This window comes from Natator depressus, chromosome 1, assembly GCF_965152275.1.
Source record: "Natator depressus isolate rNatDep1 chromosome 1, rNatDep2.hap1, whole genome shotgun sequence".
Classification (NCBI taxonomy): Eukaryota; Metazoa; Chordata; order Testudines; family Cheloniidae; genus Natator; species Natator depressus.
The window spans coordinates 204,342,146-204,359,187 of NC_134234.1; the positions used below are offsets into that span (position 1 = coordinate 204,342,146).

The 17,042-nt window shown below is 42.9% G+C and overlaps 1 protein-coding gene across 6 annotated transcripts in view; it reads right to left on the reverse strand.

The window, feature by feature from the left end:
- The window catches only part of USF3 (upstream transcription factor family member 3), an 87,577-nt gene that overhangs the window by 26,293 nt on the left and 44,242 nt on the right, over positions 1 to 17,042 (reverse strand). For 2 of the 6 annotated variants that reach the window (XM_074975045.1, XM_074975054.1), the window contains exon 4: positions 14,296 to 14,324. In XM_074975045.1, the coding sequence (XP_074831146.1) occupies positions 14,296 to 14,324 (29 nt within the window). Of the gene's footprint in view, positions 1 to 7,325; positions 7,906 to 8,750; positions 9,207 to 11,296; positions 11,389 to 14,031; positions 14,325 to 17,042 lie in introns of those variants that run through there. The other 4 variants (XR_012642302.1, XR_012642296.1, XR_012642290.1 and 1 more) reach the window with 4 other exon arrangements.

The window sequence follows — 17,042 nt, forward strand, 5'->3', positions numbered from 1 at the left end:
ACTGTGGTTAAAAATTCACTAAGTGCAGCTATGCAAACTCACATGGCTTTTGAGCTTGACCTTTTCAAAGCTTATTAGCCTCTCCCCCCTCCCAATGCAATCAGATGCCTTCAAATGTTGTTCATCCACATGGTAGCATGGTTGAGCAGCTGCTTTTGCAGCTGATTCCGGAGATGTTTTGGTCTGTTACTCAGATTAAAGTTGACAATTGGAATAACAGCTTTTTTCCAAAGAGAGTGAATGAGTTGCTGACATGACATGTTCCACAGTTCTTTCAACTGGCAAATCAACAACCAGAATCCACTCACATACCCAAGTGGCAGGCCAGCATGCCTCCATTTGGCAGGAATCAGCATCTGCCTACGTTTCTTATAACAGGCCACCTTACAGTGGAGGTGGGGGAGAAGAACAAGAACATATATGTAGGCAGGTTTAGCTACAGATATGCATATTTACTACAAGTGGAACAATGTATTAGTTCTACCACATCCATTTAAGATGAGTCAATTCACGTTTTTTAAAAAATTGCATTTATAGTTTCAGCATATCAGTAACTACTGACACAAGTCCATAGAGCATTTTTACAATTTGTATTACAGTAGTGGCTAAAGGTCTCCTATCTGGGGCCAAATTATGCTAAAAAAAAATCCTGTACTAAGATAGTAAGAGGCAGCCCCTGCCCTGAACAGCTTACAATCTAATCAGAGCAGACAAATGGTGGGAGAAAAAGTATTATTATTCTTATTTTACAGATGGTGAACTGAGGTACAGGGAGTCATAGGCACTAGTTCAGCAAGGTACTTAACCATGCGCCTAAGTTTAAACACATGAGTATTTCCATAAAGTACCTTGCTGAACTGGGACCTAAGTGACTTGCCAAAGGTCACACAGCACATCTGCAGCAGAGCTAAACCCTGATCTCCTGAGTCCCAGTCCAATACCTTAACAACAAAAGACTATCCTTTATAAACAGTGAATGCAAAAAAAAGTAGATCCTCAAAGAGATAAAAGACCTATAAAATGAACAACAGATTACTGTAGATCAAAACAAATAGATTGATTTTCCATAGTATAATTTCTTATTCAGAAAGCAGATATTGCAGGCATATATTCTAGAAGCTATTTAATTATAATATAATATTAACTATGTACCTTATTGTGACACCCCCTGGGATACAACCTGAAACTGTGGGATCATTGTGACTCCTTAGCTCTCCAGCCTGGGCTGTCTCTCACAATGCTTTGCTAATGACAAGCAGCAAACCCTTCCAGGTGCTGTGGTCACTCAATTAACAACATGCAGGGCCACACCCAGCTAAGTTGCATGAATGCTCTCTAAGCCACTCAAGAAATATACATGGGGGAGACAACAGCAAATCCCCCAGCTCTTAGCCTTGCAGCCCAGAAATGTACCATATCACACTGCTCAAAACTTTCTCTTGAACAGTGCAAGCTCATTAATTAGTTTGCCACTGCATCAAAGGATAGTGAACATGCACCAGGCTTTGTAATCTGAGCAGATTCCCCAGGCACTTTAGACAAACTCATTGGTAAAGATAAAACATTAAACTAAGAGTATTAACTACAGAAAGATAGATTTTACGTGTTAGGCATAGTGGTCAGAGTTGATTACATTAGAAATATCAGACCAAGCAAGATTTGAATCAAGCAATTTTTCTCATACTACTGGATATTGCAGGCAGAATTCAGTTCACAGTTCATGCTAGCTAGAAAGCATTCTAGCTGGGACCATCCCTTCCCCCCAGTTCATGAAGGCTTCTCTTTTTCTTCCAAAAGATCTTATCTCCAGGTGTTGAGATGGGGGAAGAGAGATGTGGTCTCATGATGCTACTGTTCATTATTTTATACTCTCAGTTCCTGTACCTGGAAAAATACTGACTTAAACATGGAGTCTAGCATCACATGTCCTGAAACCTTGCTGAGTCACGGAGGTAAACAATCCCCATTGTGTAGAGCTTGAGAAACTGTCTCTTATTGAATTGTAAATCTCTTGCTTACAATTCCCTTGCTGGTCAGTGGCTGGTGGTGGTCACTTAACACCAGCCTGGGTGTGGGCCACCTCCCTTGTTGCCACTGCAGAGCTAGTTGTGGGTGTCTCCTAGACTCACAACATATTTCAATAATAACCATATAGCAAAATCTCACAACTCCATATACAGTGATAATACATATAATTCAACAGGCTAGTAATGTTCAGCAGATCATGATTTCTCAAATGATACCTCACAAGGCATACTTTGTACAAAACGACTGGTTTCAGAGTAGCAGCCGTGTTAGTCTGTATTCGCAAAAAGAAAAGGAGTACTTGTGGCACCTTAGAGACTTGTGCTCAAATAAAGCTTATGCTTTAAAGCTTATGCTCAGATAAATTTGTTAGTCTCTAAGGTGCCACAAGTACTCCTTTTCTTTTTACTGTAACGAGAGTGATCACTTAAGGTGAGATATTACCAGCAGGAGAGCGGGGGGGGGGGAAGCGGGGGGGCTTTTGTAGTGATAATCAAGGTGGGCCATTTCCAGCAGTTGACAAGAACGTCTAAGGAACAGTGGGGGGTGGAATAAACATGGGGAAATAGTTTTAATTTGTGTAATGACCCATCCACATATCTATTCAGGGGACACCATCATTGGGCCTAATCACATCAGCCACACTATCAGAGGCTCGTTCATCCGCACATCTATCAATGTGATATATGCCATCATGTGCCAGCAATGCCCCTCTGCCATGTACATTGGTCAAACTGGACAGTCTCTACGTAAAAGAATAAATGGACACAAATCAGATGTCAAAAATTATAACATTCATAAACCAGTCGGAGAACACTTCAATCTCTTTGGTCACTCGATTACAGACCTAAAAGTGGCAATTCTTCAACAAAAAAACTTCAAAAAAAAAAAAAAAGACTCCAACGAGAGACTGCTGAATTGGAATTAATTTGCAAACTGGATACAATTAACTTAGGCTTGAATAGAGACTGGGAGTGGATGGGTCATTACACAAAGTAAAATTATTTCCCCATGTTTATTCCACCCCCCACCGTTCCTCAGATGTTCTTGTCAACTGCTGAAAATGGCCCACCTTGATTATCACTACAAAAGATTCCCCCCACCCCCCGCTCTCCTGCTGGTAATATCTCACCTTAAGTGATCACTCTCGTTAGTGTGTATGGTAACACCCATTGTTTCATGTTCTCTATGTATATAAATCTCCCCACTGTATTTTCCACTGAATGCATCCGATGAAGTGAGCTGTAGCTCACGAAAGCTTATGCTCAAATAAATTTGTTAGTCTCTAAGGTGCCACAAGTACTTCTTTTCTTTTTGTACAAAACATATCATAATCATATCAGAGAGGTGAATACGGGGGTTCCAGGGTGCTATTTTGAGGTAGTGTCACACTTATCGTCTGTAACAATTTCACAACTTCAAAGAGCAAAGTCTATAAATGAATTAAAGGTTCATTAAATTACAGTACCAATGGGCTTGATAACTCATCTTCAGTATCAAGCTCACAGTATTCTTGGTAGTCAAATGCCTAGCTAGAACAGCTTTAGTTTCATTAAAACCTTAGAACAGAAAGTTCTCTGGAAGCAGGGGTTACATCTCCTTCTGTGTGTGTAAAACACCTTGCACAAGAGGGCCCTACTTTTGACCAGAGCTTTTGGGTGCCACTATGATACAAATACCAAATTAATAATAAAAATAACAGATAACAAAGACAATAAACACTGTTGTTAAGACAAAGTTTAGATGGAAATAAAACAGGTTTAAACCTAAAGACATACTTGGCTCTTAGAAGCAATAACTTCTTTCTCCAAGCCAGTGTGCTTTTTGATACATCACAGTTCATTTTGAAAAAATATTAGCTCCCCCATCCCAGACCTGGCATATTAACCTTTCTCAATAAACAGGTGATAGTAAAGATCACTGTAAGTGTCAAGGATTTTGCTGAAAGAATTGCAAGATAGTCCTTATTTGGGATACAGGACAGCTTGATATTTTAAGTAGAAGACTAACTTCATTAACATAAAATTACTTAGGTCCTTCCACTCCAAGTCTTCAGGGACATCCAGAACATGCATAGTGCAGATATTGGTAAAAATTTTGTAAGATTGAAACTTTCCTATGAAACAATATATTGTCTAGTCTAGTTAGCACATCAAAAAGGATCATTTGGTGTTCTTTTATTTAGTCTTCACATCTATTTTTTCTTGATGTTTATTCATATTCTTTTCAGATGATTACCCTTCTCTCTCTCTGCATCGTACAACATTAGATGATCAGTGAAATCCTGGCATCATTGTAGTCAATGAAAAAACACCCAATGACTTAGTGAGGCCAGGATTTTATTCAATAAATCTAATTTTAAACTCAAAATAATCAAAAAGGGCATCTAAACCTTGGAGCCCAAGAAAAAATTTTTAATCCTAAACTCAGAAGTAGCTATGGAAACTAAAGACTCGTACCAAGTACTTTTTCAGTCAATTCAATACTTCATACACTGAAGAAGATAAGGCTGACCATCGGAGGCACTGGGAGGCAAGGGTGGGGGGGACTTCTCAATTTCAGCCCACCTGATCACAAACATATATGTTACTATAAACTTCTCTAAGGATTCCTCAACCTTATTTTTTTGCTTGTATTTGTAAATAAGTAAACTCTCTCTTCAAGGCACAGGAAAAAAGAAACAAAGATGGGGTGTCTTGAAATCAATGGGAATTAGGCACCTAGGCATTTCTGAAAATCCCAATAGGAACCAATGTGCATCTTTAGGCATCCAAATACCTTTCACATCTGTCCCAAGTGGTCTGATTCATCCCAGACTTAGGGCTTGTCTACACTACAAAATTAAGTCGACTTTATCTAATTTGACCTCGAGCCCCCGAATTAATGAAGTCGATTGTGCGTGACCACACCATGCTCATTGTCTCGATGGAGTGTGTCCTCACTAGCAGTGGCTGCATTGATGCACAAAGCAGTGCATTGTGGGTATCTATCCCAAAGTGCAACTTGCCGCAGGGTATTTTGGGAAGTTTGTGCAATACCCCCTGGGACCAAAACATTGTCGCAGGGGAGAATGGGAACACTGCGTCGGCATCCCATGATGCACTGTGCTCCCTCCCTCACATCAACGGCAAACAACCCAGTGGTTTTCGCGTCTTAAAACCGCTGCATGGACACCATAACCCCAGAAGCATGGAGCCTGCTCAGCTGTGCACTCTTGCTGTCAGCATCTCAAACACCTCATGCCTTCTCCTGCAGTATTTCCAGAACCGAAGTACGGTCCGCCGTGCAGAACATAGCAATGTCCTGCAAGCAGCCCTCCTGCAAGCCATTGGAAAAAACAATTCACCATTACTGATGGCAGTCACAGAGCAGCTGCACTCTGTTGAGCACCGTTTCTGGTCCCATGAAACAAGCACTGACTGGTGGGACCACATCATTTTGCAGGTATGGGATGACGAGCAGTGGCCGCAGAACTTTTGAAAGTGGAAGGCCACCTTCCAGGCACTTTGTGCAGAGCTTTCCCCTACCCTGCAGCTCAGCAACACAAAAATGAGAGCTGCTCTGACAATGAAGAAGCGAGTGGGGATCGCTACTTGGAAGCTTGCAACGCCAGACAGTTACCGATCAGCGGTGAATCAATTTGGAGTACGTAAATCGACCATGGGAGCTGCTGGGCTCCAAGTGTGCAGGGCCATTAATTGACTTCTGCTACGAAGGGTAGTGAGTCTGGGAAATGTGCAGGACGTAGTGGATGGTTTTGTTACGAGGGTTCCCTAATTGCGGTGGGTTAGAGATGGCATGCATATCCCCATCTTGGCACCAGACCACCTTGCTAAAGAGTGCATGAACCAAAAGGGATACTTTTCAATGGTGTGGCAAGCGCTGGTGGATCACAGGGGGCATTTCACCAACACCAATGTAGGATGGTTGGGAAAGGTTCATGATGCACACATCTTTAGGAATGCGGGTCTGTTCAAAAAGCTGCAATCCAGAACCTTCTTTCCAGACCACAAAATTAACATTGACGATGTTGAGATGCCTATAGTTATCCTGGGGGACCCCGTCTACCCCTTGCTCCCACGGCTCATGAAGCCATACACCAGCTGTCTGGACAGCAGTAAGGAACGGTTCAATTATAGGCTCAGCAAGTGCAGAATGGTGGTTGAATGTGCCTTTGGTCACTTGAAAGGGCGCTGGAGCAGTCTGCTAACAAGGTTGAACCTTAGTGAGGAGAAAGTCCCCATGGTTATAGCTGCCTGCTGTGTGCTCCATAATATCTGTGAAAAAAAGGGGGAAAATTTTCCACAGGGGTGGGCAGATGAGACATGCACTGCTACAGACTAGGGTCCGAGCGGCTAGGCAGCAGTTCTGCAGAAAAGGACCTAGGGGTTACAGTGGACGAGACGCTGGATATGAGTCAACAGTGTGCCCTTGTTGCCACGAAGGCTAATGGCATTTTGGGCTGTATAAGTAGGAGCATTGTTAGCAGATCGAGGGATGTGATCATTCCCCTCTATTCGACATTGGTGAGGCCTCATCTGGAGTAGTGTCCAGTTTTGGGCCTCACACTACAAGAAGGATGTGGAAAAATTGGGAAGAGTCCAGTGGAGGGCAACAAAAATGATTAGGGGGCTGGAGCTCATGATTTATGAGGAGAGGCTGAACGAACTGGGATTATTTAGTCTGCAGAAGAGAAAAATGAGGGGGGATTTGATAGCTGCTTTCAACTGCCTGAAAGGGGGTTCCAAAGAGGATGGATCTAGACTGTTCTCAGTGGTACCAGATGATAGAACAAGGAGTAATAGTCTCAAGTTGCAGTGGGGGAGGTTTAAGTTGGATATTAGGAAAAACTTTTTCACTAGGAGGGTGGTGAAGCACTGGAATGGGTTACCTAGGGAGGTGGTGGTGGAATCTCCTTCCTTAGAGGATTTTAAGGTCAGGCTTGACAAAGCCTTGGCTGGGATGATTTAGTTGGGGATTGGTCCTGCTTTGGACTAGATGACCTCCTGAGGTCCCTTCCAACCCTGATATTCTATGGTTCTACGAGATCACATGGCAGCCATTTTTGAGCAGCCAGATACCAGGGAAATAAGAAGAGCACTGCAAGGCGTGCTGCGTATCTGCAAGACTTTGAAAAGCTGTTTCAGTAATGAGTTACAGTAATGTGAGCTGCTTGTCCTCATTGTGCTTTCCCAAACCTTCACCTGGCTTGTATCACTGTCCCCATAAAGCGAACCCCCCTGCTTCTACTCAATAAGGAACTTTTATTCCTCAAATCCATTTACTTTATTTAACAAACATAAGTAAAGAGGGAGAGCTGAAAGAAAAGTTAACCTTGGGGAAAAGGGGTTGTAAAGTTGGAATGGGAGAAACATTTTCATCTGTGTAACATAACACCGCATTCCAGACCATGAAAGGTCTCTGAATAGGCACCTTCTGCTCCTTGTACCCTTCCCCCGCCCCGAGTTAAGTGAAAGGGATAATGGACTTTTCACCCACACCTCATGGAATGCTTGTGGGAGGGTGATTCTGCGCCAGGCAATGCTGGCTGGCTGTCCACCAGCGTCTGCAGAGAGACTCTACCCTCCTGCTTCTGTTCCTGCAGTTCAACCCAACGCCTCAACATGTCTGCTTGGTCCCTCATAATCCAAAGCATCTCATCCTGTGCTGCATGTTCTTGCTCATTGGAAGCTTTCCTGCTCTCCGTGTCCATGTCTAACTTCTCGGACAGTGAAATCCTTCATGTTCTCAGCTCTGCGTCAGTTGTCCCGGAGGTGTTCATTATCTTGGTGAACATATACTCCTGCATTCTTTGTCCTCTTCTAATCAGCGAAAGTCTGCTTTCAGGTGTTGATGACCCGCTGAAGGACACATTTCCAGCTGTCAGTCAGGGGAAAAAATAAAGGAGCCATTGTACATGAATAAAATGTTTCCATAGCAAGGCCATTTTCATAAAAAACAAACAAAAAAACCCCCCACCCTTATTACACTAGGTGCAAGCCATAACAATCAGAATCCATAACCATTCACTGTGCTGTTTTGCTGCTCCAGCCATGGTGAGTAGGCCTCCCCAGGATCCCTCATGTGGTGCCCCAGTCCCCTATCAGCCACTTTAAACTACTTGCCAACCCATGCTGAGCATTGTAAAGTCACATTAGCGGCTGTATGGTTTGGCAAGCCGGAATGGGGGTGGGGTGGGGTCTACATGCCCTTTTTTTCCCATGTAAGAGCACTTTTAATGAGAACTTCCCCCGTTTCCCCTAGGCATCCCAATGTGATATCAATTTTCTGAGGGTAATAGAGGCGGAAAGGAAGGAGATGTAACAAGCGTTTGGGAATAGACCCGGTCCTTATGCTGCTATGCTGTGTACCGCAATGATGCCAGCAGAATTACTTCAGGAGTTGTGTGGGAAAGCGTCCTACCATGGTGGAAGAAATAAGACTGCCCTGCCCAGAAACCTTCTGCAAAGCATTGCAGAGTAACTCCATGAAAGTTTCCTAGAGATATCCATGGAGGATTCCTGGGCTATCCCAGTCCACATAAACAGTCTTTTCCAGGGGCCACCGTCTGCGTAGCTGGAGTGGCCTCTTGTAAGCAGAGAGCCACAGCACCTCGCTTTTTCTTCACAGTAAACATGCAATACCACCGAATGTGTGTGCCCGCTAAAGTTTAACTGGACTTTCAATTTAAATGTATACTTAGCAGAGGTGCCTTCCCTGGCATCACAGTCAGCCACCATGCTGTCCTGCGACCCAAAGGGCTGCAGGGTTAAAAATATTTCCTGGCTCTCGGGGAGAATGGATCCATCACTCGCCTGTCTCCCATTATCCTCTTTCTCCGCCGTATAATCCTCCTTATTGTCCGTAGACTCACATATCCTTGAGGTGTCCACGTTGCTTGTGTGGGTACTGGTAGGGTCACCCCCAAGAACTGCATGCAGCTCGCTGTAGAACCGGCATGTGTGGAGTTCAGCACCAGAACGACTGTTCATCTCCCTTGTCTTCTGGTATGCCTGGCAAAGTTCTTTTATTTTCACATGGCACTGCTGTGTGTCCCCCGTGTAGCCCTTCTCCCCCATTCCAAGAGCGATCTTTGCATAGATGTCAGCGTTTCTTCTGCTGGATCGGAGCTCTGCCTGCACAGACTCTTCTCCCCACACAGCGATGAGATCCACCACCTCCTGTGCAGATCAGGTTGGAGCGCGTTTGGGGTGTGTAGTCTCCATGATCAGCTGGCACGCTCCCAGTGCTGATCAAACAGGAGATGGGAATTCAAAAGTTCCCGGGGCTTTAACAGGGGAGGGGCTGTTTCCTGTGTACCTAGCTGCAGTACAGCAGAATTGAGAATGATCTCTGGAGCGGTCATAGATGAGCATTGTGGGACACCACCTAGAGGCCAATTAAGTCGAATTACACAATGCTGCGTCCGCATTACCTCGCAGACGGCCCATGAAAATTGAACTAAGTGCTACGCCTCTCGCAGGGGTGGATTACAGAAGTCAATATCAGAGGCGACTTAGGTTGATGTAAAGGACACATACATTAACAGGTCGACTTAAGGCAGCTTCCTTCGACCTAACTCTGTAGTGTAGACCAGGCACCACACACTGTGCTGTCACATTAATATCTGTGCCGTCACATTAATATCTGTGCCAAGTGAGGGAAAAGTGGATTTGCTCAGGTGCAGGGTAGTAAGAATTCAGGCCCCATGACTGGAAAACTTCAGCCCAAAGGGTGAAAGTTTTGAAAAAATAAGAGCAACTGAAATCAGGGGCTTAGAATGGCAACACTTTGACAATCTTAAGTATATATGTCACTAATTAGAATACTAGATTGCAGAAAGTCTGTTTGTTAACACTTCTTAACCCTTAAGAAATTGGCTAATCTTCTAGCATTCTACATCTGACTAATACTCTGAATTACTATAGCACCTTTCACCTCAGGAGCTGAAAGCTCCCTGCAAACAATAAATTTCACCACTCTTCTGTAATATGGGGAAACCAAGGCACAGAAGTGCAGAGACTTGCCCATAGCCACCACAGTAGGACAGTGCCAGAGCTGGGAATAGAAACCAAGACCCCTAATTCCCACAATCCTGCTCTAAGCACTGAACAACTTCCTTGAGATTTAGGAATGTCACTAGTTACCACTATTCCAGGGAGGAACAGATTCTGACTGCTTGGAGGCAGAACTGGATCAGAACTCTTGGGATAAACTAGTTCAAACATAGAATCATAGGATTCGAAGGGATTGCAAGGGTCATCTAGTCTATCCCCCTACCAAGATGCAGGATTTGTTGCATTTAAGCCATCCAAGACAGATGGCTACCCAACCTCCTTTTGAAAACTTCCAGTGAAGGAGCTTCCACAACTCCGTAGGTAGCCTGTTCCATTGTCCTACTGTTCTTACAGTTAGGAAGTTTTTCCTGAGATTAAATCTAAATCTCTTTTGCCGTAGTTTGAACCCATTGCCTCTTGTCCTGCCCTTTGTGACAAGAGAGAAAAACTATTCTTCATCTTTTTTATGAAAGTCTTTCTAGTATTTGAAGACCACTATCATGTCCCCCTCTTAATCTCCTCTTTTCCAAACTAAACATACCCAGTTCCATCCCTTTCATCATCTTTGTTGCTGGCCAGTTTCTCTATATCCTTTCTATACTTTGTTGACCAAAACTGGACACAGTACTCCAGCTGAGGCCTAACCAGTGCCGAGTAGAGCAGTACTATCACCTCCTGTGACTTGCATGCCATGCCTCTGTTAATGCAACTTAAAATTGCATTTGCTTTTTTTGCAACAGTATTGCAATGCTGACTCACGTTGAGGTTGTGATCCACCACAACTCCCAGATCCTTCTCAGCAGTGCTGCTGCCAAGCCAGTTATCCCCCATTCTGTATTTGTGCATTTGGTTTTGCTTCCCTAAGTGTAACACCTTACATTTGTCTTTGTTGAATTTTCAATAGCCCAGTTCTCCAATTTATCAAGATCCATCGGAATTTTAGCTCTATCCTCCAAAGTGTTGGCAACCCCCTCACCCCCCACCTTTGTGTCATCTACAAATTTGATCGATATGCTCTCTATTCCTACACACAGATCATCAATAAAGATGTTAAACAGCACTGGATCCAGAACAGTTTGCCGTGGAACCCCACTTGAGACTTCCTTCCAATCTGACATCATTCCATTAATAATTACTCTTTTGTTTGTCGTTGTTTAATCAATTTTGTATTCACTTAATGACAGTTCCACCAAGCCTGCATTTCTCCAGCTTACCTATCAGAATGTCATGCGAGACCGTCAAAAGCCTTGCTGAAATCCAGGTATATTATGTCCACTGCATCCCCCCATCCACCAAACCAGTTACTCTGTCAAAGAAGGAAATCAAGCTGGTTTGGCATGATTTGTTCTTAGTAAATCCATGCTGGCTGCTAGTGATGACCCCTTTGTCCTCCAGGTATTCACAAATTGAATGTTTTATACATTGCTCTAGTAGCTTCCCAGGGATCTAAGTCACGCTGACTGTTCTATAGTTCCCCAGCTCCTCCTTTTCAAGCTGGGCATTATGTTAGCCCTTCTCCAGTCTTTTGGAACCTCTCCTGTCATCCATGAGTTTACAAATATTGTCAGTGGCTGCGAAATCTCTTCAGCTAATTCTTTCAATATCCTGAGGTGTATAGCATTCCGCCCTACTGATGTGAATTAATTCAAATTGATCAGAAGATCTCGGACATCTTCTTTACTTATCCCCATCTGCATCCCTTCCCCTTTATCATCTATAGTAACTTCCCTAGGCATCCATCCACATGTTATTTTTTGAGAGAAGACTAAAGCAAATAGGCATTGAGCAGCTCTGCTTTCCTATCATCTTCTGTTACCAGCTCATATTCTCAATTGAGCAGTAGACCCACACCGTCCTTGACCTTTCTTTTTTGTCTGACATTTTTGAAGAACCTCTTCTTGTTATCTCAAACACTCCTTGCCAGCTGTAACTTTGCCTTGGCTTTCCTGATTTTATCCCTACATGCTTGTGCTATTCCCATGTATATTTCCTTGGTGACCTACCCCCTCTTTCCATTTTCTGTATAGAATCATAGGACTGGAAGGGACCTCGAGAGGTTTTCTAGTCCAGTCCCCAGCATTCAAGACAGGACTAAATATGATCTAGACAATCCCTGACAGATGTTTGTATAACCTGCTCTTAAAAATCTCCAATGATGGAGTATCACAACCTCCCTAGGCAATTTATTCCAGTGCTTAACTACCCTGACAGTTAGAAAGTTTTTCCTAATGTCCATCCTAAACCACACTGGCTGCAATTTAAGCCCATTGCTTCTTGTCCTATCTTCAGAGGCTAAAGAGAATAATTTTTCTCCCTCTTCCTTTTATGTCTTGAAAACTGTTATGTCCCCCCTCAGTTCTCTTCTCCAGACTAAAAAAAACCCCAGTTTTTTCCATCTTCCATTATAAGTCATGTTTTCTAGGTCTTTAATAATTTTTGTTGCTCTTTACTGCACTTTCTCCAATTTGTTGATATCTTTCCTGAAATGTGGGGCCCTGAACTACATAGAATACTCCAGGTGAGGCCTAATCAGTGCAGAGTAGAGCAGAAGAATTACTTCTTGTGTCTTGTTTACAAACACTCCTACTAATACATCCCAGAATGATGTTTGCTTTTTTTGCAACAGTGTTACACTGTTGACTCACATTTAGCTTGTGATCCACTATGACCCCCAGATCCCTTTCTGCAGTACTCCTTCCTAGGCAGTCATTTCCCATTTTGTATGTGTGCAACTGATTGGTCTTTCCTAAGTGGAGTACTTTGCATTTGTTCTTATTAAATTTCATCCTATTTACTTGAGGCCATTTCTCCAGTTTGCCCGGATCATTTTGAATTTTAATCCTATCCTCCAAAGCCCTTGCAACCCGCCCGAGGTTGGTTCATTCGCAAACTTGGTAAGTGTACTCTCTATGCCATTATCTAAATCACTGATGAAGATATTGAACAGAACCGGACCCAGAACTGATCCCTACGGGACCCCTCGATATGCCCTTCTAACTTGATTGTGATCTACTGATTACTCTCTCGGAATGGTTTTCCAACCAGTTATGCACCCACCTTATAGTAACTCTATCTAGGTTGTAAACAAACTAGGCAAATCAGAGAAGGTCATGCAAGACAGTATCACAGGCTTTACTAAAGTCAAGACTTACCATACCTACCACTTCCCTCCATCCATAAGGCTTGTTACCCCATCAAAAAATGCTATTACATTGGTTTGACACGATTTATTGCTGAAAAATCCATGCTGACTTATTTATCTTCAATGTATGTATCCCTTTTGGTTTTTAGATAGCTAAAAAGCTCCTTGTGCAGCCACATTGGCCTTCTGTGGTTCTTCTTAACTTCCCTCTGCACTGGAATAGCTTGCTGTTGAGTCTCCAGTACTGTATTACATCTTTTAGGAACTGCCAGCCCCCTTCGATTCCTTTATTCCTAATTGGTCTTTCCATGGGACCATGCCCACTATTTCTCTGAGTTGGTTGAAACCTGCCCCTCCCTGTCCTGTTCTACAGCTGTGAGTTCCCAAACACTGCTTAAGCTGGGAACCAACAGAGAGGAAAGGGCATGTGTTAGGAGATCGGGGGGAATCTCCACAAAGCACAGATTGGTTCTAAGGAGAATTTCTGGACTGGTGGTGTTCAACGGAATGCAATGGAAGTTTATGCTGTGGAGTAATCCCATCTCAAAATATTTAACCCAAGGCCTCTAAAAGTTAAAATGCATTCTATGTCTTAGATGCCTGCCCCTGATTTCCGTATAGTTTATATGTTTATTCCCAAAAATATACTCACACAAAACCAATATCTGCCTTTGCTTATATATTCATTTGTAACTGAATATAAATTGATTCACTGAGTTTATTAGCAATGAAATGAAAAGCCAAGGTGTCCACAGAGGTATTTGGGAGGAATAAGAGACATGAGGGTCACATTCAGAAAGCCTCTCCTGTTTATTCAAGATATTATTTCTATTATTCTATACATTTTCCATAGGCTAGGCAAACTAAAGGATGGTTACACTGTCCATGAAGCAGCCCTGCTTCAGGTGTTCCATGTGGGGCTCTGGAGTCTTTTCATGTAATACACTCCAATAAATGGATCCTTCCCCATTCCAAATGCACCAGTCCTTGTATGCTTTCAAGCAGATTGGAGTAAGGAACTCGAAGAGCTGTGCAGCTCAACTCTGAACAGTAAAACACTGTAGTTCCTACCTGCATTGTGTGTCTCCCGGTTTTTCTTTCTGTAATACAAAAGTTCAAAAGAAATTATGTGAAATAAAAGGGAAAACCTCCACATGTACAATTATTTCTTTTATGTTTTAAAGCAATTTTATTGTTACAGTTAAAAAAATACATTGAATACAAAATTCTGCTTTCTTGGCAAGAATGAATACAGAGAAGAGAGAAATAAAAACCCACAAAAGTAGTTCTTGATATAGGAATATATTAATGATTTCTGAGAAAAGATCATGAATGTTCAGACTAAATGGATTAGAGTGCAATACTACATGTGTGTTGTGTGTGTACTTGCTACAATTTATACATGTATAGGGGCAGGGATGGTTTCTTCCTGTGTGTTTGTACAGCACCTATCACAATGGGGCCCCCTTGCTCACTGGAGTCTTTGGGCACTATCATGATACAAATAAATAAAAACTAATCAGATTTCTGACCAGTGGAAAAGCTCATCTCATGAAAAAGCTGAACTAAACAGAACACTTAATTTTTTGTACATACAGCCATGCTACATGCACAAGTATTTTATTGTTGCCAGAGCTTAATGGAAAAGGCAGAAAAGGAACAAGTTATTTACTTTACAGCAAGTACGGTCCTTTACAATGTTTGTCCACATGGTTCCCACTCTAGGTGCACATGTGCCTTATGTGCACGAGATTCGATTCTTTTGGCCAGCAATGTCTATAGGGGCCATGCTGGCACCTTGCATGTCCTCTTGCCCCCTACCCAAGGGCATAAAGGGCAGAGTGGGCCCAACTACCATTCAATTCCTTTACCAAGATTAAATGACTCCACATTAACAGGAAAGGAGGGTCATGAGATCAGTGTGCTTGAGCACTTGCTGAGTGCAGCTTGGAGGTAGTAGCTGTTTCTTTTTGATAGAGGGTTTCAGAATCAGACGTACCCTTCATTGATTGCTCCAATAAAAATAATTTCAAACAATCATCTCGGACTTTCTGAGGGTGTTTTGAAAAAGCCCTGCATGTTGAACACTTGTCTGGAAAGGCAAATAAAATATTTAATATTCCCATCATTTAAGGGAATAGCTGCCTCATAAGCAAGACAAGCTTGTCAACCTGCTAGAAAAAAATACAGAAAAATTAACATTGAACTAATACTAAAGGTAACAAAGAGCTATGGGGTAGCAGTTGGACACTATGGAGGTCCTGTCTCACTGTCATGGGCAGTAAGAAGGAACCAAGTTGCAGTTGAGACTCACTATGCCCTGTACGCCCTTGATTAGAGGCATGAGGCCATGCAGGGTGCATGCACTGCCCCAGACACTTGCAGGCCAAAAGATTCCAATCTTGCATGCACAGGTACAAGTGCACCTTGCGTGGGAGCCATATGGTCAAATACTTGAAGAAGCACAGCTACTTGTGAGGCAAGGGGGGAAGAAATGCAATGGATCTCAACACTCACTTTTATTAAGCAGCAGGCTGTGGCCTAGCTTAAAGAAGGCCAAGGCCTCAATTCAGGAAAGCACTTAAGCATGTGTTTAAACATCCTTCCTGAATAAGGACTCCTTCCTGAATCAGAGACCTAACACAAGAACAACTTTTCCCATATCCTTTGCCACCAAATAAATAAGTTTTCTGTTGGGAGAGTGAAAATGAATGCTTAATTGCAGATCTTACTCAAATCTAATTGTTGAGATGATCCTATCAGCTAATCCAGTGCCTGCTCCTGGTCCCACTGAAATCAACAGGAGGACAACAGAAGACCTGATCCTCGAGGGTGCGGTCTTTCAGATGACACAAAGCTGACGACCTGGTGAAATTCCATCTTGGGAAATTACATTCTCAGGCCTGCCAAATGCTGTATCTTGTGTGACACTCACACATTTAGCAGATCTGTCATGTCTTCTCCCACAGCTGATAAAATGTTATGCATGAGAAACTCACACACCCTTCCCCTACCCCCCTCCCAAAAGCTTTTAGCCTATAGAATGTCTACTTAACCTTTCCCACAAGTCCTCCCCACTACTCTTTTCTTGATCACTGTGGACAACACCACCAACCTGCTTGTCACGGACTCCCATAATCTGGGTGTCATCTTCAATTTGGAACTCTCTCTAGGTCCTTACATCGAGGCTATGTCTAAGTCTTACAGATTCTTTCTGCATAGCATCTCTATTCATCCACACAGCTAAAATTCTCATCCAGGCTCTCATCTCAGTTACTGCAATATTCTTCTCTTTGACTTTGACAAATGCAATCTTGCTCTGCTTATATCCATTAGAATGCTGCTGCAAAGACATGTTTCCTAACTCATCACTTTGACCATGTCACTCCTCTCTTTGCATCCCTCTTCTCTGTTGTGTCAAACATAAGCTACTTGTCTTCACTTTCAAACCTCTTCTCGACCTATCCCCAACCCACCTATCATCTCTCATTCAAATATCAAAAAGGATGATGCCTGTCTCCATTGCCTGCTTGTTAAACAAGTACTTTCCTGCTTTCTCCCATGGTGTCCCTCAGGTTTGGGAGGAGCTCCCTGCAAACATCTGCAAAACTAAGTCATTATTCTCCTTAAAACATTCCTTTGCCATGATGCCAACAAAAAACACTTGACAACAATTAGGCTGCTAGTACACTGTCTCATTAAAACAAATAAAAGGAAGTTCTTCTTCAAACAGTGCACAGACAACCTGTGGAACTCCTTGCCAGAGGAGGTTGTGAAGGGTAGGACTATAACAGGGTTTAAAAGAGAACTAGATAAAT